At 35.3% G+C, this 26153-nt stretch overlaps 1 protein-coding gene across 1 annotated transcript in view; it reads left to right on the top strand.

Annotated features, from left to right (window-relative positions):
• Positions 1 to 26153, top strand: part of Itpr (Inositol 1,4,5,-trisphosphate receptor) — a 118154-nt gene that overhangs the window by 53916 nt on the left and 38085 nt on the right. Inside the window, exons 7-29 of the mRNA XM_068768679.1 lie at positions 1490 to 1602; positions 3849 to 4079; positions 4849 to 4961; positions 5131 to 5271; positions 5778 to 5862; positions 6326 to 6486; positions 7230 to 7395; positions 8000 to 8143; positions 9159 to 9303; positions 10187 to 10343; positions 10703 to 10799; positions 11741 to 11919; positions 12588 to 12743; positions 13717 to 13914; positions 15074 to 15180; positions 16659 to 16738; positions 18659 to 18772; positions 19516 to 19670; positions 21387 to 21434; positions 21976 to 22135; positions 22804 to 22945; positions 24229 to 24353; positions 25388 to 25519. Coding sequence (XP_068624780.1) covers positions 1490 to 1602; positions 3849 to 4079; positions 4849 to 4961; positions 5131 to 5271; positions 5778 to 5862; positions 6326 to 6486; positions 7230 to 7395; positions 8000 to 8143; positions 9159 to 9303; positions 10187 to 10343; positions 10703 to 10799; positions 11741 to 11919; positions 12588 to 12743; positions 13717 to 13914; positions 15074 to 15180; positions 16659 to 16738; positions 18659 to 18772; positions 19516 to 19670; positions 21387 to 21434; positions 21976 to 22135; positions 22804 to 22945; positions 24229 to 24353; positions 25388 to 25519 — 3149 coding nt within the window. The remainder of the gene's footprint in view (positions 1 to 1489; positions 1603 to 3848; positions 4080 to 4848; positions 4962 to 5130; positions 5272 to 5777; positions 5863 to 6325; positions 6487 to 7229; positions 7396 to 7999; positions 8144 to 9158; positions 9304 to 10186; positions 10344 to 10702; positions 10800 to 11740; positions 11920 to 12587; positions 12744 to 13716; positions 13915 to 15073; positions 15181 to 16658; positions 16739 to 18658; positions 18773 to 19515; positions 19671 to 21386; positions 21435 to 21975; positions 22136 to 22803; positions 22946 to 24228; positions 24354 to 25387; positions 25520 to 26153) is intronic.

Below are 26153 nucleotides of genomic sequence, written 5' to 3'. Positions count from 1 at the left end.
AATCCCAACGCCTTCAACAAATTCGGTCTACCACAAGCTTTTATTCTGTATAGTAATAAATAGTTATGCAAAAATAAAAATGGCTCCGGTAATTTTATTTCATATTTAATACGGAAAATTTAAAAGCTCTAGTGAAATATAACAAAGAAAAGTTATTCTTCTCCCTTTAAAACCATGGGTTTTGTTTAAATATCTAACCCTAGCTTGTTTCAAAACATTTGTTGTAAATCGAAATCAAAAAGGCGTATCGAGCTAGGTATAAATAAAAATATCGCGGAACATAAGGTATTATAAGAGTAATAAGTGTTCAAAATAAAATATCTACAAATAATTAAAGTGATCATATTTGGTTTGATATTTTTACTATTGGACTTCGACTGACTGATAACTTTGTCATTACGAAGTATGTCATAGCAGTTTAATATAAATAAAAATGTCTAATGTGTAGCCTGCGTGGGGCTTTAAGTTTCTGGAGTGAAGATCATGATTCGCCAAGCTTAGCATGACATCCATCTATTTAGACAAACGACCTTGTTTAGACGAAAGACGCTGTATCCAGGTTGCTAATACCAGATCCTGTCCTACGGCTAAAATGGTGATAATTCTGATGATGAAAGCGGAGGCACTTGTACTTACACCTTATCCATCACTACTGAGGTTCGTAAACCTTTCTGGAAAGTTTGTCGTGAGCTATGTTACGCCATATGTGCGTATGTGATGCTTCGACTAGGGTACAATCGAGGGGGGTTCCGGCTTGATTAGACCAGCGTATTAGACCACGGTATCGTATATCTAATAGATTCAAATATTTTATAATAAATATTAAAATATTTTTTAAAAAAATAAACATTTAATATTTAAAATAAAAATTACTCGGTGTTTAGCACTAATCGATGTAACATTACTCCTTAATGGAATTAGGCGTTATTTTGCGGAAGTCCATCCTAAGTAAGAAAAGGACAAATATTTAGCCACTTCCGCACATGCAGTAGTAGTCGTGAAACAAAGTGCAACAAGTGTCTCTGTGTTTAGCACTAATCGGTGTGACATAACTCCTTAAGATGCCCCGTAGAGGGGTGAAACACGTGTTGAGTGATTTAACGGTGGTAGTTGTGTAATTCGCATTGTTTGCCGCATGCGCATTTATCAGCGGGCTGGCGGGCGGTGCACTTTGTTGCACGACTACCACTACATAGCGGAAGCGGAATTGGTCCTTTTCTTACTTAGGATGGACTTCCGCAAAATAACGCCTGATTCCATTAAATATCCATTGTACCTCTTAACAATAGAAGAAACAGCTCTTTATATCAATTTAAAATCGTAATCGCTGTCTATCCAGTTTTCCGCTGATCAAAAGTTTTTTCAAGTAATCATAGCTTTTCCTGGTTATTTGACTAAATTAAAAAATATATGCTATGTGCATATAGTGAAAAGGCGAGTTGAACACTCCGAGAAGGCGCTTATAATGAATATCTAACTTTGTTAACAGGGGACAACGTGGTGGTAGGCGATAAAGTGATAATGAACCCGGTAAATGCGGGGCAACAAGTCCTACACGTGTCGTCCAACCACGAGCTGCCGGATAACGTGGGCTGCGTGGAGGTGAGCATAATCGCCTCCGTCCGGACATTGTCAGCGTGCCTTGTTACTGGAGATCATCTTCGTTAACTGAAATTGATATACCTTACATGCGTAAGATCAGAAATAAAATCCTGGTCAGATGTAACATAAAAATTCATTTGAATGAGAATCAATATTAATTCGAAATTCAAAATATGCGTCTTTGAGTCGTCTATTATTTTAATATCATAAGAAGAGAGAAGAGCAAGCCAGAAACTTAACAGTTGCGCTTAAAAAAAAATTTAAAAATTTTTTGGTTAAAAATAAAATTTAGCAATTTTTGATGTGTACAGTATAATATTAACCCTACAAATGAATTAACAAACCAAGTTATAAATACGTAAATATCAATCAACTAAAAACTTTTGAACGCTATAGTAACATTCATTTAATAATATATATACATACACTATACACAATAATGTACGTAGCTTTAGACCTATTTGTTAACTTTTTGAGGACATTTTTTGTTAACTTTAAAGAACCTTGTTCAATGGTTTTTAATTTTTTTTAAATTATATAATATATTAAAAATTTTAGCTTTTTTTTAAAAAATGTAAATAAAAATTCTAAATATTTATGGATATTTCATACCTATGTCGTAGTCATATTTCATAATTATTATATTTATAATTATTATTAATAATTGACATACCACATTAATATAATATAATCTTTCGTAATATCATATACTAACTTAAAAACTACTAATGCTAATTAAAAAAAGAATATTATTTGATTAATAGTCTGTTATTATTAAATAAATTGTAACCGTATTATGATGCGAATGCTTTAGTCTATTAGAATCTATAATATTTTCTTTAGATATGAACGTGTATTTAGATTATATTTCTTGTTTATCTGTGCTAGCATTTCATACTACTAAAAACTACCGCGCAAACATGTCGGAAAGTGGAGGTAAAACAGGTACGGGTTTTATGCGCCGGAGTGAGTTTTGTATGTCGATCGGCTATTGTTGCTAGAATGATCCATTACATTTACAGGAGATTAACGATGATCTTGTGCAGAGAGATCCCGCGTAGATTTTGTCTATGCTCCATTACTAGATCTTATATTTGCTATATCTATATTATATGTAACACTATTTGTACGCTATTTATTATCTAAAGTTTTAAGGGTGCGAAAAGCTATATACACACAATTCATTTATTCAACATTGGAACTTTTAACAAAAACTCTTATTGATCGTCAACTTATTATTATTTTTAATCAATTTAGTTTTAACTCTACTCTACTCCTCAAGGTGTTATAGTTGTAGAGAAGAAGCAAAAACAAATTACACAAAAACATCTTTTCATAAAGTTTAAAAAACAGATTTATACCTATAAACTATCAGGTATAACCTAAATGAAATCAAAATAATTAGGCGACATCACTGCCAAGGATTCTAGTCATATAAAAATCCGTTTATTTAATAATAAGCTTTTTTCTTCTGTTTACTTTTAATATGCATTTTGAATTTTGTAAACGGTAGTTCAATATTGTTTTGCAGAATTTTATAAAAAGTTGATTTGAGTTGATTGCTGATTCCGTTTATTACAAATGGATCAGAAACTTTTTACAGTCGAAATATTAGGACAGACAGTTGTAAATACGCTATGGACGACCCCTTTTTTTTAAATAAGGAAATCTCTAGGTCAAGTATATATTGACAAAAGCTACCACAATTTCTTGTATAATAAAGCTATTGAAACAATAATGTAATAATTGTTCATGATACATTTTGTTTTTGTATGTCTTGCATAATACTTTACTTTTAAGCTTGTAATTACATAGTATCAGGCAAGCTATCTGTTCTAAAATATACCTTGTGCGTCACACCGCCTTCCTTTATCTCACCGCTCCTATATTCAAACAGTTACTAGTAGTTCACCAGGCAACATTTTTTTAATTGAATTACAATCATATATACCTATAAATATATATACATATATATATATATATATATATATACATAAATATATATATATACATATATATATAATATTGATATTAAATAACAGGCTATAGCAGAGGTCAACAATTTATGACCCGCGGCCACTGAGTAATCCATTAAGTCATTTAAAAAATAAGTCATAATATATAAAAATGAATTTGAATACAAAAATATCTTTGAAATGATTTAATTTTTTCTGTGGCTAAAAACTTGCCTGAAAAAACTGAGCAATAATAAACTTAATAAAAGAAATTTGTTATTCCATTTCCAGGTAAACGTCGTGAACGCATCGACGTCATGGAAGGTGACTCTATTTTTAGAGCACAAGGAGAATCAGGAAGAGATACTGAAAGGTGGTGATGTGGTGCGTCTGTTCCATGCGGAACAGGAGAAATTCCTCACAATGGACGAGTACCAGAAGAGGCAGCATGTGTTTCTACGGACCACGGGTCGATCTAGTGCGACTGCCGCCACCAGCAGCAAAGCGCTGTGGGAGATTGAGGTAATTTTTTTTGCCCAGGATTATTTATTGGAGACTAATCAGAAATGAGGAGATACGTAGACAGATGATGAAGTAACAATGGGCAGGCCACATAGTGCACAAGAGATGACCGCTCTAGCCATAAGATTCATTAGTGAAGACCACAGACTGGCAAGTACAGCGTAGCACGTTAACCTGAAGCTTTCACCCGGACCTACTGGAAATCTACAGAGGATGCTTATGTTGGGCAGTGGATCTCCTACTGCTGAAATTATGAAGATTGTGAAAAAGACTTCCTCGCATCGTTTTCCTCTATGAGGGTCGAGATCTAGACACGGAGTACTCTTTCTTCTTATTATGCTATGCCATCTGTCTAGGTTTCTTGCATTGTGGTGCATACCACAAAGTTTGGTGTCAAGTGTCCAGCTTATTTGGTCCGACCATCTGTTGAAACTGCGTTCTTTCGGACATTTGCCCTCTATTCGAAGTTTTATGAAGTATAGAACAGACATACAGGGTAATTGGTTATAGATATTTATAGATGTTAAAGCTCACATGGAGTAAAAGCATAGCATATTTGCTTGCAATTAATGTACGGTATGCCCTATCCAAAAATCAAAGGTTTCAGAAATAATACATAACGAAATGATAATATAGTAAGAAAGAGCGTTTTTAACAAGAACCATAATCTTTCTGCGTAGATGGCTCTTTGTTTATTGAAGCATTCAAAGTTGACATTTAAGAATTATAAAAGTATTATTATACTTACTTTCTATAATAACGTCTGCAGGTGGTACAACACGACCCGTGCCGTGGAGGCGCCGGCCACTGGAACTCGATCTTCAGATTCAAGCATCTCGCCACTGGCCACTACCTAGCCGCTGAGGCATGCTTGAAAGCGCCGTGAGTATTTACATTGTTCTTATGGCTTACACTGCTGCCCAAGTGATTCGAAGTGGCAGAGCATAGAGGGCACCTAGCGTAAACCGTTTTTAAGATAGCGAAGCTGTGTAGTAGTGGCCCTCTTGCGGCCATGCCTCTGGATCCTTAAAACAAATTAGTCATATTGCAGTGAAACGGTGCAAGAACGCGGGGAACCGGCTTACCAGTTGGTGTCAGTTCCGCACTCCTCGGAGATCGCCACTCTCTTCGAACTGGACCCCACCACCATGACGCATTCCGACTCCGCCGTGCCGCAGAGCAGCTACGTCAGGTCAGCGTTCAGTTACTCATTCGTTCGTTCATGGGTCCATTCTTGCAACAACTGAAAAGTTCATTTTTTTTAATTTCATGTTAAATCAACTTTTGTTACTAGCCAGTAACAAAAAACATAATATCTACCTACAGAGTACTTACATAAAAGTCTTAAGGGATGAATGTATAGTTCAATTATTCTTTAAAACTAAAATATGTTAGAATATTATTTTTCTTTTCGAATGCTATAGGCCAATATCATTTGACAGTATGAAGTCTACAGCGATATTAAACAATAATTAATTTTAATTTGTAGTAATACAAATTTCGAAAATACCATTTATAACTAAATTATCATTAAGTTATTTATTGTTTCTTAAACCATTCATATTTTGATAGTGTGTACCTTATGGATATTAAGGTGAACAGATGTGGACCCAAAGTCACTCTGTATCAAGTTTGATATAATACATTGTATAACATTTTTTTCAACTTATTGATGTGTTTATTTAATATATTTCGCAGATTACAGCACTTATGCACGCACACATGGGTACATTCAACATGCATACCGATAGACAAAGAGGAGGAGAAACCGGTCATGTCGAAGGTAAGTTTTTATCTGTCCAGATTTTTATTCTTTCTGCATCAAGCTACAATCTCTCTAGGGACTTTTAGTGAATGATTTGTAACAAAGCAATTCATTTTACACTCAGAGCTACTTCCTTTCATGCAGCTTCAGGATGTTATGTCTCTATAAACTTTCAGCATAATTTTCAAACTTATCAATTTGGGTAACCAACTAGTTGGGATGGTCTGCTGCCGTCATTGGTAGGATTTAGCGAATGCTCTGATCGCTTCCTTTCATCATCATCATCGTCGCAGTCGATAGACGTTCACTGTAATAGCGTCCATCTAAAGGTCGCCACCGTGACTGATTTTGCACTTTATTAAAGAACGTTACAGTTTCTTTGAAGTATTAGGTTCGAAAATTAGATACATCTTGGTTCTTTACCAAAAACATTTTATATTTTTAGAGTAAGATTGTATACATTTCTATTTATGGTACGCAGGTTGGATGTTCATTAGTCAAGGAGGACAAGGAAGCGTTTGCCTTGATATCGGTGTCGCCCAGCGAAGTGCGAGACTTGGACTTCGCCAACGACGCGTGCAAAGTGCTGTCGGCCTTGTCGACTAAACTTCACCATGGGAATATAGAGCATAACGAGATGAAGTAAGTTTCATATTCGTCTGCACTTGTTTTATATAAGTCAATTCCTTATTACATTTATTTCATATACTACTGTGTTCAAAAACTAAAGTGAAATTGTCATTTAAAATCGACAGGGGTCACGTCAATAGTCGATTGACAATAAAACTCGCTGCTAGTGCAGAAACATCATTTGCCTCAGTCCAAAGCATTTTTAATTATTTTTTTTGATGTCATACTGCATTGGTTCTTCGTGGGTTTTTTTTTCTTAAAAAAACTGAACAGATATTGTTAAGAATGTGGCTCCTCCACTGAGGGAACCGATGACATAGTCAAGGTCGTGAAAAGTCGCTGGAGGCTAGCAGCGCAAGATCGGTCATTGTTGCGGCCTTCGAAGAATGAATGAATGAATAAATTGACTAAGATAGTTTTGTCATTATCATTGTTTCAGCCGTAGCACGTCTAGTACCGCTTTCATCGATTTCCGAAAGGGCTTATTAGAAGTGGCAAGCATCCAGAGTTCAGACGACTTTAACAATGTCCTCTGTCCACTTTATGGGTAGACGGCGTTGCGTTTGTCGGTCCGCAGTCTTCACTCCAACACCTTAAGACCACAGCTGCCATCTATTCTATTTGTGACCTACTGCCACTTGAGATTCTGAAAGGCTATGTCGTTTACTTTCGGTTGTCTTCGTTTCTTCACATTCCTGATTCGGAGTCGGTGAACTGAGCAACTGTGATATTTAATAATTTATTTTATTTCACAGAGCCCTAACTTGCCTCCTACAAGACATAGTTTACTTCATAGCGGGCTTCGAGAACGAACCGAATAAATCGAAAGCCTTGGATCTGGTTGTGGAGAACCCGAACAGGGATCGGCAAAAGTTATTGCGCGAACAGTACATACTGCGCCAGCTTTTCAAAATCCTACAGGTATTAAAATTTTTAAATATTATCTAGAATCAACTATTTGATACCTATTAGTTTATTAGTCATGTATCAGTTTTCGAAAAATAAATGTTTGTGGTATATGTATATTCTTGACAGATTTCACACAACGCTATGAGCATATTAAAAATGAGTATTTTATGGATTCGAATAGTTCAAAACGTTAAAATAATCTAGATTTCGTTTTGAGTATAGTGCTGTTGTAACCACTGTACCGTGCATGAAAATGGTGGGGCCAAGAAAAAATGAGCTTGAGCGCTAACGCCTCACGTGTTGACGATTAACTAAAGAAGCTGTCGGTACCCTCCTCACCCCGCGAGTCCCTCACCGCATGCATACCTAAGGTGTGGTACAGCAGTTCCGGTAGCAATATATCTAAGGTCCAGTGCCCTACGCAGTCTCAGCCCATACAGTTACATATATTTGCTACCGGATTAGGAGGCCGCTGAGATGTACATAACTTGCGCGGTAACTCCTTGAAGTGACAATGTGCAAAGATCTCCAAGAGGACATATGCTTACCACTCTGCCAGAGATTTCATTCAGTATCTTACAGTATTTAGAATTGCATCAATTGAAATAATTTGCAGGGTCCATTTCAAGAGACAGAAGAAGGGGAGCCGTTCCTGAAGATCGAAGAGTTGTACGACCCGCGCTACGCTCCCTACAAGTGCATCTTCCGCCTCTGCTACCGGATACTGAGGCTCAGCCAACAGGACTATAGGAAAAATCAAGTGCGTATATAACATTCGCACTAATTGTTTATCCAAGTATTATTATTATTAATCCATCTTAAACTTATTAAATTAAGCTTATTTATTCAATGCAGCACTATTACATATAAAATAGTATGTCCCACAAATCTTTAGTTTCGCTATAGTGAACGAGTGAACAACGTTGTATTCGAAAGTTTACCTGTAAGTGTAACTTTTGATTTTTTAATTAAGAACGATTTAAGGTGTACGAACTTTAAATAGGTCACCACTTAAACTGAAGCTCAGTTATGTTATCATCTTATTGTTATATGTTATCATCATGATGTATATGTATTCCTGATTGCATTATTATTTATTTATTTACACTTTTTGAGTACCATAGATGATAACAATAATAAAAAAGAAACAATTCGTGTAGACGGTCGGACAAGAGACCAGTCTACCAGACCATCTCTACCAGACAACCTTTGAATGGAGATGAGAGACGTGAAGGAGAGGGCTATTGTTTTGTTTTTACCATTATTTTGAATGCTGATTTTTTAATGCATTTTAGTAGGAAATTGAATATTTATAACACTGTTTTGAACTTATATAATATATGTAATAATTTACTTACCATTAACCAGGGAATAAGTACATAACTGTCTCTTAACCTTAATGTTATACAAATCATCATCATTTTAGCTGATAGACACCCACTGCAAAGCATAGGCCTTCAAGGATCTATATATCATTGGTCCACCTAGTGGAGGGTTTATATATCTGTTATTATATGTTTTAGTCAATTTAATCCTGCTCTGAATTTCAAAGGTACAAAAGAAAACTTTAATTCAAATTGTACGTATAAAAATATCGATGATGATTAAAAATATAAAAATTACGTAAAAATAATAAAGCCCTATATTACAGGATAAGTAGGTAGTATTTTAAGTTACATAATAGTGGGCAACAAGTTTATAGAAAGAGCCTTTACATGAAAAGTTTAAATAATACACGAAGTTCAATATAATTTGCAAAATGAATTTGTTCACAGGAATACATAGCGAAGCACTTCGGCTTCATGCAGAAACAGATCGGCTACGACATACTCGCCGAGGACACCATCACGGCTTTGCTGCACAACAACAGAAAGCTGTTGGAAAAGCACATCACAGCCTCCGAGATCGAAACCTTCGTCGGTGGGTTGCCTAATCTTTAGACCTAACATTCAAAATAATACAACTTACAGGACCCGGTGGTAAATATTACACATCGACCTTTGGAAACAGACAGTCAGTTAATTTCGACTTCGTAGAGCACTATCTCTGTCCCATACTATCTGTGTGACGTTTTGTCAGTCGTATTTCGTGCTACAGAGATAACGCTCTACGAAGCCGAAATTATTGCCTGTTTCCAAAGTTCGATGTGCAATATTTATAGAAGGGTACTCACTCTATCAATTACTTCGAATAACTTAAAAATTCAACGCTTATTTATAATTGGCTTAATATAGGTATTGCTACAACTTTGACTTGAGAATGTTGCAAGAAAATTCTCATTGATGACGTATTCACCACATTAAGTATTAAAATACATTTTATTTCGCATAACCATCCCTGATAAATATATATATTAATTGTCGAAATTGATCATTGAATATTTAAATTCAAATTCAAATTATTTTTTGGCGTTATTCTGCTGCTTGGCGACTTGTAAAATAGCGACAGCTTTCCAAAGGACCGAAAACGTCATTCGCTGTTATATCTAACATATATGTAGAAAGTCCATAAATAGTTAAGAAATAAAATAAATAATTTATTACTCGTGTATTTAGTAACTTAACAATGTAAGAAGAAGGATTTAATGTAAATATTCACGCGTCACTCTTTATCTCTGTCTCTTTCTCTCTCTTTCACTCTTGCTTTTTCTTTTAATATTTCAGATATATTACATGAGATGTGTACATTGTTATACTGTACACAATTGCCAACAAATATTACTAATTTATGAAGCCTAGAGAAAGATATTACAAACTCGTGTTAATTTTTAGTGCTAATCTTATAGTTATTATATATGACATAGGTCTTGTACGTAAAAACATGAAGACGTGGCAGTCACGCTTTCTGGACTACCTGAGCGACCTGTGCATCTCCAACAAGAAGGCCATCGCTGTCACACAGGAGCTGATCTGCAAGAGTGTGCTTTGTGCAAACAATGCTGATATACTCATTGAGACCAGGTGAGCCTTCACTCTTCAGCATCGAATATTTGTGCATTTACGTAATCCTATGGGACCGTTGATATAAAATAGGTCATCTGAAATATCAATTTTCTGTACCTTTATATCTGGCATTACATTACTGACATTACTTTCTGTTACTCTTCCCAGAAAAAAATATCATAAAAGATAGAGCTCGCTTTAAAATAAATGCAGTCATAAATTTATATTAAAAATTATAACCTAATTTTAATGTATACATACTCATAACTTAAAATTGGATTGTCTGTTAATAATATTAAAATAACTAATATAATATATTAACGGTAAATATACTTTATTTAGATGATAATAATAATATTAACTATCTTTAATTTCAGACTGGTTTCAACAAAATACATGAACAGTTCGGAAAAAGATGAATCTCAAAAGATCACGGTGGCAGACGAAGTGATGCTTTTATGGAACAATAAAAAGGTTAGTATTATAAGATATAAACAGTTTATTTTTTAATAAACATGGTTAAATAGATAAACAAAATAAAAATATAATTTACATTTAATAAACCACTTGTTGCATCATCGAGCACCATTTTTAATATTAAAGGACTGTGGTAGATGGGTTTTTTCTATAAATGAGCGGATCGCCTGTTAGTGGTGGGCAAGCCATATAGCTCGCTAAACAGATGGCAGCTGTGACCTTGAGGTTCTGGAGTGGATACCATGAACAGGCAAGCACAGCATAGGATGTCCACTCAAGGTGACCAGAAGACCTTAGATCTTTATAGATGTCCTGCCATATGGTGCCTTCTATGTTCTTTCCAATAAAACAGAATTAGCTTCAAACCTTCAAGTCAGTAAAGTGTGTTTATAAGTATGTAAGTGCAGCTGCACTTACGAATATGTCCATTGGTATGAAAACCATTTTCATGGTCGCTTTAGTCATTAGACACTAATGATAGTTGAATTCTCCCATTTTAAATTTTCACGTGTTCTGTCATACAGGATGATTGGTTAGAGGAGTAGAAGCCTTAGATGAATTAACGTTAAGCTTAATTAATATATGGTACATACTATTCAGAAATAAACCGTTTCACAAACAATAAGTAAGGTTATGATAATATAGTAAGAATAAGCATTCGAAATGAAGATTACTGTTTATTAAAAATAATTATAGGTCGTCGTTTGTCGCAGTTGAATAGAAAAAATAAATTAGTGCTATATATTACTGAGTGATCACTTTATACAAAGCGATTAGAAACAGGTATAAAGGCTTTAAAACAGACAAACGAGCTACACATTCATCCCTTAAAACTTTTATAAATATAATCAATCACTTTTATATTTCAACCATAAAGATACTAGTGTTTGTACTTATGTTAAAATTCATATTGTATCGAGATATTAATGTACTTGCAGAATTCGCGTCTGCTGTCGGAACTGGTGGCAGACGCCCGACAGGATCCACGCTGCGAGGCGGCTGCTATCCTCGACTACTACCGCCACCAGCTCGACCTGTTCTCTAACATGTGCCTCAACCGGCAATACCTGGCGCTGAACAGCCTGTCCACGCAGTTGCACATCAAGTTGATATTAAGGTGACTATTAATATTTTTACAGTGTCCACTGCTGAACATATGCATCTCCCATAGATTTCCAATAGGAAGGCGGTCATCATCTATCGCCTTCCTATGACACGCAAAAGGTCATCTGCGCTTGCTGTTCCATGGTGCTTCACTCCAAAACCTTGAGGCTACAGTGGACATCACTTCAACTGTGTCAGCTATTTTCTCCTTACACCTGTTTTTATCTCTTAAGAAATACCAAGTGTAATAGGAGTGTAGATTTATGTATTACAATGTTAAGTGCAACGTCTTACTGTTGTGGACTAATTGTATACCATTATTGTTATGACGGAAAAAATACCTAACTAGACTAAGTAACTAAACTAACTAAAAATAAGAATAGTAATTATCTAAAAATTTATAAGCGTAAATACTTTTAACCTTTCGATTTTTTGTTATTTCTATAAAAAAAAAATTAAATTTATTACATTGTCATCATTATCAATGCAGCTGAATAAAACCAGTAATAGAAATCTAACCTGGAAACGCTTTTTGTTTCTATATGATCATTACGTTATTTATTATTTCTAAAATCATTGATTATTAGATAGTTTGTACCATACCCTCTTTAAAGCCTTTACATCTGTATCCAATCACGCTGTATATGAAGAGACAATGCGTATGTGCGCGTGTGATTACAGATGCATGGCGGACGACACGCTGTCGCAGGAGCTGCGCGCCTCGTTCTGCCGGCTGATGCTGCACCTGCACGTGGACCGCGACCCGCAGGAGCCCGTCACGCCCGTCAAGTACGCGCGCCTCTGGAGCGACGTCTGCGACCGCATTCACGTGCACGAGTTAGTTACAAACATCACATAACCTCGTCTCTAATCTGTTAATACCAACCAGTAGAACAGGACACCAAGGAAGAAGTCCTTAGTGGCGGTTTTAACCCCTATGAGCGTTAAGGCAAATACGAAGGTCTTTGACCAATGTGTTCTGCTGGACTAATGAATTTGAGACGTGATCGTTTACGCTGGGCTTTATAAGAAGCTTTGCTGTGAGATTTAATCATCCGCAGCAGAACGCTGCCGCGTAGGCGGGGCACCGTCATGCAACCGTCGGACGTTGGGGGCGAAAGGTTCTCGAGTGGTCAGCGGAAGACTGGTCATCATTGTGGTCTTAACGTTAACTGTCACATATAACTGGTGATAACTTTCGTGAACTCTAGAAATAGTGATATGAGCTTTGTTAGCTTTTATGCTTCTTAATGTAGAAACTTAGATCAAATATTATTTTTTTTCAAAAGTGAAATATAATATTATAAAAATACATAAAAGTAATTTTATTTTAGTATTTTATTAAATAAATAATCATTAGATACAACTTATTATGACATTAAAGTGTTTTAATCAATTGAGTCATATAAAACTTGGTTTTGTCAACTCATTTGCAGAATTAATATAATATATACATGAGACATTGTTAAATTTCATTAAAAAAGAACAACTGTTGTGTTTCTAGCGGGTTCTGACTTGATCGTCATTCCAAACGTATTGCTGCTTACTACTTATGTAAAATAATTAACAATTCATTAGTCACATATTCTAATACTGCTGTAAAACAATAATAAGTTATACAATAAAAAGAAATAAGATGTAAGAAGATTAGCAAATAAAAGTTTGGAATGAAATTTGGTGATAGAGAGGAGAAAATTCGACAAAAAGAGAGTCCCCATTTCGAAAACGATCGGAGAAGCTAAACTATTAAAAAAGTGAAAGTAAATGTCTACTTAAATAAATATATTTTAAATTTGAATTCTACTTTCAGTTACCAATGCGTAAAGGGTGGACCCGACGGCACGCGAGAAATGGTGAAGGCGCAATTCGCCAAAACCATTGACTTCGTGGAGAACTACTTGTGCAACGTGGTCAATAGCACCTGGTACTTTAGCGACCACGACCAGAACAAGCTTACCTTCGAAGTGGTCAAACTGGCCAGAGAGCTTATATACTTCGGATTCTACAGGTAATAAAAGATTTAATATTAGTCAGTCATTATTTGTTAGGTGTTGTTATACCAAAAATTTAATACATAATAAATGCTATAAATGCTTTTTCCACGACCTTATATATACATGTGTATGCTATATAATAATAAATTATGAATTTTCAATAAAGAAATTTAACTATTATATTTATCAAATACTGCACGGTTAAATAGGTTCAGCATAATTAATTTAGTTAATAATATAATTTAAAAGGTCCGTATAGTCTTGTGTGTAACCAAATAATATTCTAAGTTCAACTTAGCGGACTCGATAGGTAAATATTTTAACTCTTTTCATAATTCGGTGACCTTAATGGGAAATAAATTAAATAGTAAATAAATGGTAGAATCTCATAAATTTATAAATAAACTAAATAATTTTATAAATAAACATGAAGTTGTCTTACGGCCAAAAAAGTAAAGTTTTTAAGAAAATGATTAAGAAATGCTTACACAACTGTTACTCCTATATTACCTCTTATCCCTTTTTTTCTCTTCCTCTGTTTCTCTATTCTCTCTTAAGTGCGATCCAATTTAATTAGATTTTTCTATTACCTATTGTATTAGGGGTAACGGTAAGTAATGTCGTTTTAGTCGACATATTTTATAGAAAAACCGTCTGATTTTTACCGCTCCGTCATTGAAAATTTGTAGATGGCAAAAGGTTGTCGATAACGAAGATGTATATATTGTTGATTAGAAATAAAAACTTGTTAAAAATGTAGTCGTGTGAACTCAATTTAAGAAGGCGACTTTACTTTACGGTCCACCTAATATTTGTAAATATTTTATATAAACATATATCGATAAATGTATAAGTATATATATGCATAAGTGTATGCATGTTTATAAGTACACATTAACTACCCGCTACGTGTTTTTCTGCTTTTCCATACTATGGTGGTCTGGAAGAAATTACATTGAGTTATAAGACCGCCCATTGTGCTTTTTTACTCAGTTGTCTTGCAGCTATGTATATACTTTCTATCGTGTATAATGAATTGTATAATACACTTTTTATTTAAATAAAAATACGCAATTTTTTTATATTCACAAGGGCATAGATCGCAGTAATTGTGAAAATAAGTTGAAGCATGTTTTAAACTATCCTTTTTACAAAAAAAATTTAATTGCACAGCTTCATGGACCTGCTACGCCTGACGAAGACTCTGCTCAGCATCCTGGATTGCGTTACCGCTATGGACTTGCTCAACGAGACTAGCGTTCTCGCCGGGGAAGTAGAATGTAAGTAATATATAGCTTTTAACTTTATTATAGTATTAATAAAAAGAGCTACAAGGGTAGCGGTAAAAAAATGTTCCAATCGTTGTCATCGTTTCACCCGATAGATGCCTATTGCAAGTCCTAGGCCTATCCCTAAGATGACAGGTCTTGTTCGCATCCAGCGATTTCCTACAACCTTGACTATGTCATCGGTCCACCTGGTGAGATACCTACCCACGATGTGTCTACAGGCTCGTTGTAATTAATGACCGTCAGCCCCGACGGCAGTCGATTGTATGAGCGAAGTACCTACTGTAACTTCAGACTAACAATTATTCGAGCTACGTGAGTGGGTGATCTAGGTTCTTCTGTGGATCTTCTATTTCTAATTTGATATAAATATATACTTAATATATTGTATATTAAGTACATATATATATATATATTTATTGGATTAGAAATTTCCCAAAACAATATTGCTAAGTTCCTTAAAAATATATATTAAATAAATTAAGTTGTTTCTGTATATTGATAAACGTCTTAACAGTACATAAAAATAAACTAAAAATTATTATCAAGTCGGATCATTTTGTCATGTATTAATATTGTTTTTCACTATGGATCATTTATTATTATTATTTATTAATATTAGTATCATTTACTTAACGAAAAATGTATACTTTAAGAAAAATGCTAGAAGAACCCAATTAGACATGTACTAGATATAAACTAGAACAGATAAATTTTACCTATAAAAGAAACCTTTAACTTAAGGCTATGGAGGTTCAAAACGCGCCTTGATCTGAGAACACACGAAAAACTTATACGAATTTTTTCTATGTGATTACATTCATAATATTCTTAATATAGTAGATCTATTTGATTCCAAGTTATATTAGCTCTAAAAAATCCTACGTTCAATAATATAATTATGCAATAAGATTAACTTTTTTTAATTTATTACATGACAATGTAGACATTACACATTAGTGTATTTTAAAATTACATTGAATTTATTTTAATTTTTACAAGCAGCCCAAGAAATGGAATTAACAAAACGTAAGTGTATAATCAACAATGACACATGGGCACGCACAAACACTCGCACATACAATAAAAACAAAATAGGGGACGTCCATAGTGTATTTACCAAACACCGTGAAAAACTAGCTATATCAGTTTTGATAGCAAAATGTATTAACATTATTGGACAACCATTTGCGTATTTATAATTGCATTTTAAAAGTATTTTAGTGGTTAATGCTTATTATTCAATAAACGAATCTTCTTTATATATATAATGTGTGCGTATATGTATGTATAGTTTATTCACATTCATTATAATATAATTGTTTCGGTGGTTGGTTGTATATGTTGTTGGTGGTTGATTTTGTACCTTATTGTTTACGGATTAAGTTTTAATTTCCAATGTCAATATGCTGTTTCATAAAAATACACGGACAAAGGTTACATAAGGTATTTATAATGTCTGCCCACAGCCGAAGGCGGGGTGCTACGTAGCATCGGCGATATGGGCGCTGTGATGACTTCCATCACCTTGGGCCCGGTGGCACGGAACGTGAGTAAACAAGGTTCAATTAGCTTGGCAGACATCGTAGCTCCCAATATCATTTTTTAAGCGTCGTATCGTGATCAAGAACTTCACCAAGTTGAGCTGGACATGGTTCTGGTCCAGATGTTCATGGGGCACAAGAAATGCGCTGAGTACCTGTAAAGGTTTAAACTCAAGGACACCTGTAACCCAGCAGTTGACCAGACTGTAGCGCATCTAATCACCAGCTGCCCAGTATTTAGCGCGTTAAGAATAGAATACCAGTTTCGGTTACAGGAAAGAATAGAAGAAAATATCGTCTCATTGGTGAACCAAGAGGGAAGCCGCCAGAACTTCCTGGAGTACTGCCGGAAGGTGATAAAAAGTTATAAAAATCAATAAAACAAAATAGTCGGGTGATGAATAAAGCAGGAAACATGTGATATATAAATATAGATATAATTAGAAAAGCAAGAATTTAAAAAATAAGAGTGTAAGTAATTGTTAATTAAAAATAAAATAAGTATTAAAAAACCGCAGTGTTCAGGAAGAATGGCGAAGGATGAGAAGCGATGTATGAAAGTTAATGAGGTTTGGAAAGGAACGAAAGAGAATGTGGTAGAAAAAAGTAGAACTAGTGAAAAATATTGAGACGAATTAAAGAAGAGAGAGAAAAGAATATTGTCCCTGTCGTCCCATGATTGGTACGAAGTGTTCCAAAAACGGGGCCATAAAAAATGGTCGCGTCGGTATAGATTTACAGAGATGTAATCATCAATAAAACATGTAGATATCATGAGACAATATTGACTACAGTCGTTCGAAAACCGGCTGGTCTGGTCGGAATCGAGGTCGTATATCACCGGGGTCGCCAACCCCAGATCATTCCAGATAGAAGCATTGCTACAGTTTCTTTCACTAATCCGTCGGTACTAACGCTTTCCAAAATGATAGTAATGTTAGCCAGGTATTAACAACCCACCAAGTCTATGTTCGAATTTCATGCCATAGTTTGCATCTGAAGATTTCGTTTACAACTGCTAAAAACTTATTGAAATTATGCGATTTCGCGGCATCTTGTTGAAACAAGATCCTGTAATAGGTTTCTAAATTATCCAGTTGTGGAAGAAGTTGCGTAACATTGCTGTGTAGCAATTAGATCTTGAAATTCGAACACCTTTGTGATCCACTGTGTATACTTAAACTTAAGTATGCAACTTCCGAGCCGTTTTATTCCATTTCCACATTGTAAGTTTGAAATATGTATTATTTTATTTACTTGCTTAAAGTTATCATGTTTAAAAAAAATCCCAAATTCGTTATGTACAGGAGTTTACAACCTTTTTAATCAAAAGCGAGTTTAAAACGTTTAAGTGCGGCCCTCACGTAAAGTGCCACTTATTGATCATTTACAAAACTTTATCTATAGCTGATCAATATTAGTCGGAATTGACAAGATAGCTACACGTAGGCAGTTTTTTTGATTAATTGAAAATAAATTTTCATAAATGTACGAACTTCCGAAGAGAGACATCATTGGCTTTGAATTTTCAGTCAAAAGCAGAAATTTATCACGTCTCACGTTAGATAAAAAGTTTGGATGTTTACTAAAAGATATATCATTTTCAAAATTGTAACATCGTATGATCGTAACCCGTCATAAAAATTTTCCAGTTTAGTTGTTACTACCATTATATTGTAATTAATTTTACTATTTTTTGCGAATTGATTGCGGAAAGTCGATAAAATAAATTCAATTATAGAAATGCTTGGTCGCTAAAAATATGTTTAACGGGCCGCGTGTTGTTCATCCTTGATTTTGGCTATTCTATAATAACATTTTTTTTAATAACCTAGTGCAATATATCTTTCCTTCTCACCACTGTACATAAGTTTGTAAACAAGTTAGACATAAGATAAAGTGTATTATTAACCCGTTTAAAACAGGCTGTGGGCAGCGGCAACAACACCGGCGTGCAACGCAGTCCGTCGGCACTCGCGTTGGCACGCAAGCACCCGCTCGTTATGGACACCAAGCTCAAGATCATAGAGATACTGCAGGTCAGTGGAAGCTCTGTACCCAATGATGCTATAATAAGAACTAGCTGGACTTGTCTAAGGTTGTCCACTGCTGGACATACATATGCCTACCCATAGATTTAAAAAATGACTAGTTAAAAACATTCCTCGTCCAGTTATCTCAAGGTGTAAGTCGTGTCCACCTTGTAGATCAAAGTTCTGCGTTGCGCTTGTCTTTGATTTTTACTTCAGAAGCCAAAGATCCAAGCGGGCTTTCTATTCTGCCCACTATGTGACCTGCCCAGTTCTGCTTCCAACTCTCCAAAGGTCTGCTAGGCTTTTACTGATCTCCTCATTTCTGATGATCCTTACAGTAGCTAATTGAGCGACCGTGGCACTGATGCCCGAAGTTCCACGTTGCGTGGATGAAAATCATCACTTGTAACACACATTGGTTGTGGACTTTCGTCTTTAGATGCTGAGGAGTATTGGACGTATATCTCGTAGTTTGTTGGTATCTGAGTTGGATCCATGTTATTTACACTATTTTGTACGTCATAGATAATAACTAAAATAAAAAGAAGATACAATTCATACGAGTTAGAATAGGCGGTGTTATCGCTCGAGGCGATCTCTACCGGACAACGTTTGGATGAAGATGGGAGACATGATGGAGAGGGCAGTTTCGGGTGTATGTACATCAATCAATACACGTGTTTGTATCTATATATAGTGTTGTGTGAGTTGGATTCATTCCGAAATTTAATGTTGTCCCATTGGCGCAGTTTATACTGGATGTACGACTCGACTACCGCATCAGCTGCTTGCTGTCGATATTCAAGAAGGAATTCGAGAAGGCGGCAGACAAGCAGGCCTGCAGCCTCGGCAGGGCTGACGTTGAGGCCATAGGCCTCCAGGCGGAGGGAATATTCAGCTGCAGGTCTGTACTATTCCAACTGCTTACCTACTTGGGTTAATTTATGAGGGGATTTTAAAGTTTTAATTTAAGTGCTTTATTCTAAAGTCGTAATTTTTGTGAATAACTTCTACAAAATATAGTAACTAGGTAATTAATAATTGTTATGTATTAATAATAAAAGTTTTTTTAATTTGGTAACACAAAAAAAGTTGGGAATTTTTAACGGAAAGGAGCTTCATATTTTATCTGTTTATATATCAGTATCGGATACTTTTAGTTTGTGACTAATGCATGTTATCTCTAATTAGTTATTTGCGGAGGAAATATTTAAACTCCTTTTTTAACTTTAAACTTTCGCCAACTATCGTTACATATTTAATTTACAGGATGGTAATATAAAGCTGTATTAAAAATAAATAACTTATAAAATGTGAAATTCAATATTGTTTAATAGTTTACCCCTTTTTACTCTAAATATGTTCAAAAAAGCTATTTAAATATACACATATAAGAAGGTATCAACGGAGATATATCTTCAGTTGCATTCGAAAGTCAACTGGTCACTGTGAACTTGTCTTTCTTACTCTACAAATTATGATTCACTGTGTTATTAATACGCAAGGACTATTGATGGGCCTATTTTAAGGCCAGTATTGTCTTGTTGTAGCAAGTGATAACTGAATGAGGTGTACCAGGTTAAGTTTCAGAATAAGTTATATTTTGTATTTCAAAAATCCAGGATTTCACACATAATAATTAATATAAATTTAATTTTTAAACTTTATTATATCTATGGTGTTTCGCTTTCTAAAAATACCGAATAAACCTGTCTTTACTTCAGTATCTTTTATAATCTGTTATCACGTTTTTAATATAATGTGTAATTAGTTTTCATTACACTATTTAGAACTAATATTATCATACTTTTAGTATTTCACACAAATTGACTTTAATAAGTATAATATATTTAATATTTTACTTAATTCATTTAGTTTAAAAAGTTACATCACAGTATGTAGATAGTTTAATATTTCTTTTAACATTACATATGTACAATATACCCGGCATTTGATTTGGCACATCGGAAATATCTTTTGTGTAAATTAAAAAAAATCTGCTGTATACAGACTCATCGTGATGTCTTTGGAGCTATAAGGTTTAGATATTTGAAATTTAGTAGGTTTATTCTTTTTGATGATTAGAGGTCAGAAAAGAACGGATTTTAGGTAATTCCCCCCACAAGGAGAGATGAAGGGTGTTCATCAAAAAATGCATGTTTTCAAACAAAAGCTCGTATATCGTATAACATTTTGTCCGGATATTTTTCTTGGTATCTTAAATATTACCAAGAATGTATTGCATGATATTACACTCACAAAAGGTAGGGTTTATACCCGCGAAGCAAACGGGGATCGTGTTTGTTTATTCTATGTATTTGATGATTTCGTTTCAGATGTGCCAAATCAAACGCCGGGTAATTTATAGTTTTTGCAGACTTCATTAATTCTTTTACTATAGAAACAACACTTTTATTAAACACAAGATGTAGTTACTAATTTGAAATCTATTTTTACTTTATAGGAAGCTAAATTTGAGATGTAGGGTAAACCTTTGAATATTAATTTTTATATATTGGGAATGTTTTATAAGGTGGTGGTGCTAACACTGGGCTTTTGGTGATGGGGAGGACTGTTATAAACTTCTTGTTCCATTTTTGAATTGTATCTTATATTTCAGAGCGATACAGACTGTGCCTGACAGCTGTCTTCCAAAAAATGTAGATTTGTTAGTAAGATGAACTATACAATGCATGATCTGAGTGATAGCTAGCGCAACTAACAGCATGAGCCTATGTTATAACACCTATTGAAGTGATGCCTGTTTTTAGCTTGTTACTTTAACCAAAACCACCCTAACCTTATATATTACTGCTCCCAAGTGTGCGCTCAAAGATGCGTAATGTTACGTGTGTATACGTAGAAGTGTGTGTGATCATTGTGTACGTATAAAAGTGAACTGTGTGTGTGCGTGTGTTGGTGTTAGATTATACATACTGGACAGGAACCTTGCACATAGATCATTATCGTCCACGTTTGGCTTGAAGTGAATTTTACTTTGCATTTAGCTTCAGTTCAGCTGTTTTTTTTTATCTCAAGGCCCTTCTATTTTGTGTCCTTACATTTGCAAGTTTATTTAAAGTATTTGTAACATGTTTTTGTTTATGCCATTGATATGAAAGCATTAATTCAAAATAGAAGGACCAGTTATATAAGCTTAAAGGACAAAAATAGACTTTACATCTTTTAAAATAAGGTGCTTAATCCAGGGACGGGTTGGACCTGGATGGATGCGGCGGTCGAATGGTGCTGCGAGTATTGCTACAGCTCTGCTCTCAAGGCGCATCCGCGGCCCTTGTCTCCGGGGCCCTGGCCTTGCTCTTCCGACACTTCAGCCAGAGGCAAGAAGTCCTGGCCGCATTTAAACAGGTAAAACTTTATTAGTTGACCTCTAAAATGTCCAGTACTGGCTATAGGCCTCGTCGATTTCCAATAGGACTAATTCGAAGCCAGTTACATTCCGCCTTCCGAGGATCTTAACAAGGTCGTCCGTCCTTATGGGTGAACATGTGACGCTACGTTTGCCGGATCATGACCCAGGGGCTATTTGTAAAGTATGGAATATTTATCTAATAGATCCAGGCGTTACCTTGCGGAAGTCCATCCTAACTAAGAAAGGGACTAATATATAGCTACTTCCGCTATGCAGCAGTAGTCGTGCAATGAAGTGCACCGCCCGCCAGCCCGCTGATAATTGCGCGTGTGGTAAACAATGCGAAACACAATTACCACCGTTAATTTACTCAACACGTGTTTAACCCATCCGCGGGGCATACTCAGGAGTATGTTACACTGACCAGTGCACTCGGTGTTTGGCATTTATAGTGGTCTGGCGGGCGATGCACTTCATTGCACGACTACTGCTGCATAGCGTAAGTAGCTATTATATATTAGTACCTTTCTTAGTATGGAATATTTTTGATAGAATTTGGCGGGAGATTACAGTTAGCAGTGTAATGTTTTGGCAAACTAAAATTAAGTGTACAAGTTAATAGAAAAGTAATTTGTGTTGGTTGGTAAAATGAAAGTGTGTTTAGGTACAACTGCTGGTTTCGGACGCGGACGTGGAGTCCTACAAGCAGATTAAGGCGGACCTGGACGTCCTGCGGCAGAGTGTTGAGAAGTCAGAGCTGTGGGTCTTCAACAAGGGCCGCGCTGGTGCTCTAGATGATCACAGTGGTGAGTGAACATCCTAAACTGGGGGCAGAGACGACAAAATTGGAAAACGTGGTGGCGATTGGCACAGTTTCATATCTATTCGTGTCTCAAATTATAAGAATATTCTTCTTTCTTCTTCTTTTGGCAATACAATTATTTCTGAGTCTTGGCCTCCTTCATTATCCTCTCCCATCTCGCTCTATCTTTACCGTATACCAAGATGTTATCCTTCCGATACCCGTGAGATCTTTCTTTATACATTCCAGCCGTCTCTTTCTGGATTTTCTGGGTCATTTTTGTTGCGGGGTCCACTTGGAGATGGTATTAACAGCCCTTGTGTGGTTCATTCTATATAAATGGCCTGCCCGAAAATTACAAGAATATCACTGCTAAGTTCTTAAACTATAATTTCAATCACTTCACTTAAGCATTCACTGTTATATATAGTACATTAAGACTTAATTTTGTCGTAATTTATTTCAATTTGTAATAATTTTATGTTTATAGGGATCGACCTTTTAGTTGTCCCTATATCACTCTTGCTTAAAAGCATTAAATATAACATTGCACAGTGCGTTTATATAGTGTAAAAATTATAAAATTAGAAATATGTGATTTAACCATTCACTTTAGAACGCTGTCTGTAGGCATTTCGCGAAAATATATGGCAACACTATTATAAATTCATCAAGATGATGACCGATGAATGTTGCAAATGTAGTAAAATGTAAAAGAATTATTATTAGTTAAATTGCAATTATTAATCAAAGTGTAATAATAAAGTTTATATACAATTGTTCCTCGCGCAAATCCACGTATTACTTGTACGTATAGGAACGCGCAGAGCTATAAACATTAAATTGTACCAAAGATATCTATGGAGGGTGAACCATAATCGCTATGCTAGGCAGGCAGATTGGCGATCGCAGTGTGGTATTATGGTATACAGAGGGCGTTGCTGTCCATCCACCGAAAATTTGTTTTACAATGGAAATTCTGTATAATTAATAGACCAAGCTTGAAGCATATAAGATTCTATCCCCCGTAATCGAACCCGCCTACCATTTCAAGTCTCAGTCCTTACCTCTGGGCTACCAGTACTCAAGCTCACTCTCTTGGACTTCCAATGTTAGAACTTCATAATCTGACAAGAATAAAACATATATATATATATATACATATACATATGTGTGTGTTAATATTATCAAAAGAAAGCTTTCATTCTATTGAATGTACATTACATGGTATTTACTAAAGGTATATTAGTTCAGAAACATGGAAATGTGTGTACATCTTAATTATAGAGCTCAAAGGGACCGTTGGTCCAGGCGGAGCGGTCCTGGAGCGGAACGCGTCCCTGGACAACGTCCTGGACACGTCGCGTGCCACAAAACACGACCACATGAACGAATACAAGAAGATTAAAGAGGTAACTGCACATTTATATCTGAAAATATTTGTAAAGCATACTCGGACAGATAATAATTATGACCAGAGATCAGAATTGTGGTCAAAAATGAATACTTTATACAAGGTGACACGCTCGTATTTACTTAAAACTTTATTTAATACAACTGCTTATTTAGTCTTTCTATTCACAATAACCGTCATTTGTCAAAATTTACCAGATATCATTAGCATTTTTTAAAATGTTGCTGCTAAAACTAAAAACTCCTACCCTACACGAAGAATCAATAAATATACAGTATCCAAAAAACCCGCCTTTGGAAGACTCCAATGCTATTCCGAGCTTCTCCTAAAAAAATAATGAGGGCAGTATCGCCTCACTAATAAATGACGATAAAGAGAGACTTGCTTTGTTCAAATGTTGCAAAACGATAATTGAAGACGTAATTAATAGTAATAAAGATGAAAACAGTACAAGTCGGGTGAGAAAATAATGGAATAGGAAAAAAAAACACTAATGTGAAATGAATAAATCTTAAATAAACAAAACAGAAACATGTGTAAATGTACAAAAAATATTTATTTGAGAAATTGAATAAGTATGTTAATTAAGGATATATATTATAACTAATATTATAATGCCCGGTCATTCTACTAGTAGCGCCATCTATCGGTGAAGTTTGAGGTAACTACGTTCCATCTTATATATATATATATATATATATATATATATATGTATGTATGTATGTATGTATGTATATATATATATATATAGGTTATTGTGTGTAGAAGAAAAAGAATGAAATTCAAAATATCTTTATTCAAGTAGGCATATACGAGTATATACGATTTTGAATTGACGATTATATTGGCTCTGACCGGCTATAGACTCGGAACGCTGGTCTGCCGAGAAGAGCCGCCCAGAAATCCAACAGCTGTAATATATATTACCTACATTTTAAGTTCGTACAACTAATCTCTTAAGTTTCGTATCGTTATAAATATAGTTGCATCTGTAGGACGTGGTGCACTAAATAATTTTTTTTGTTCACATAGATACTGCAGCGCATGATCAAGTACTGCACCCAAGGCAACAGCGGCGACGGCGACACGGGCAAGCCGCGCCGGCACGAGCAGCGCCTGCTTCGCAACATTGGCGTGCACAACATCGTGCTCGACCTGCTGCAGGTCACCATCACCTTCACCGCCACTCTCACCATACAAGCTATACTAAACTAACACATTCCCATACCTCTAACACTTTTTGCGGTCGGAAGGCGCCTTACGGTGTCACGGCTATTCGGACAGCAGATCGGATGGCGCGCGATCGGCGACAACAGTGTTTACGTTACTCTACGTTTGCTCCCAGCGACAGGAATGCCTTATTGTTCCTTGCGAAGGTCCCTAAATTCTTGATGTTCTTTCGAAATTTTATTGTTCCTATAGCGTACCCGACTCATTCACGAAAATCGCGTCGATTTGCCTTCTAACTTGGCCGAAATTGTTTAAACGAAATACGAGAAAAAAGCAGTGTTTTCAAAACAAGAGTATCGAGCCTTATTAAAGCATACTAATATAAAGCTAGGTTTTGCGAGTCTCTAATAAAAGACAGGTTGGCCAAGAACGGTATCAAGTCATATCCGGGCGGTAGTATGGCGCCGGCTTTTACAGAGCCAATTGCCATTAAGAACTACATAATTAAGAATGTAAATAGGTTTGTGTATTAAGTAAATTGTATATATACAAGAAATAGTACCCGTAACGCTAAAAACTAGACATTGTTATGGCGTGTTGAAAAAAATAGTTTAGGAAGAGACGAAAA

The sequence above is a fragment of the Battus philenor genome, unplaced genomic scaffold (genome assembly GCF_028537555.1).
Source record: "Battus philenor isolate CCGP_79_NKW_IND1 unplaced genomic scaffold, ilBatPhil1.0.hap1 SCAF_26, whole genome shotgun sequence".
Lineage (NCBI taxonomy): Eukaryota > Metazoa > Arthropoda > Insecta > Lepidoptera > Papilionidae > Battus > Battus philenor.
The sequence above is the reverse complement of the archived record's forward strand: the minus strand, read 5'-3'. Positions and strand labels throughout refer to the sequence as shown.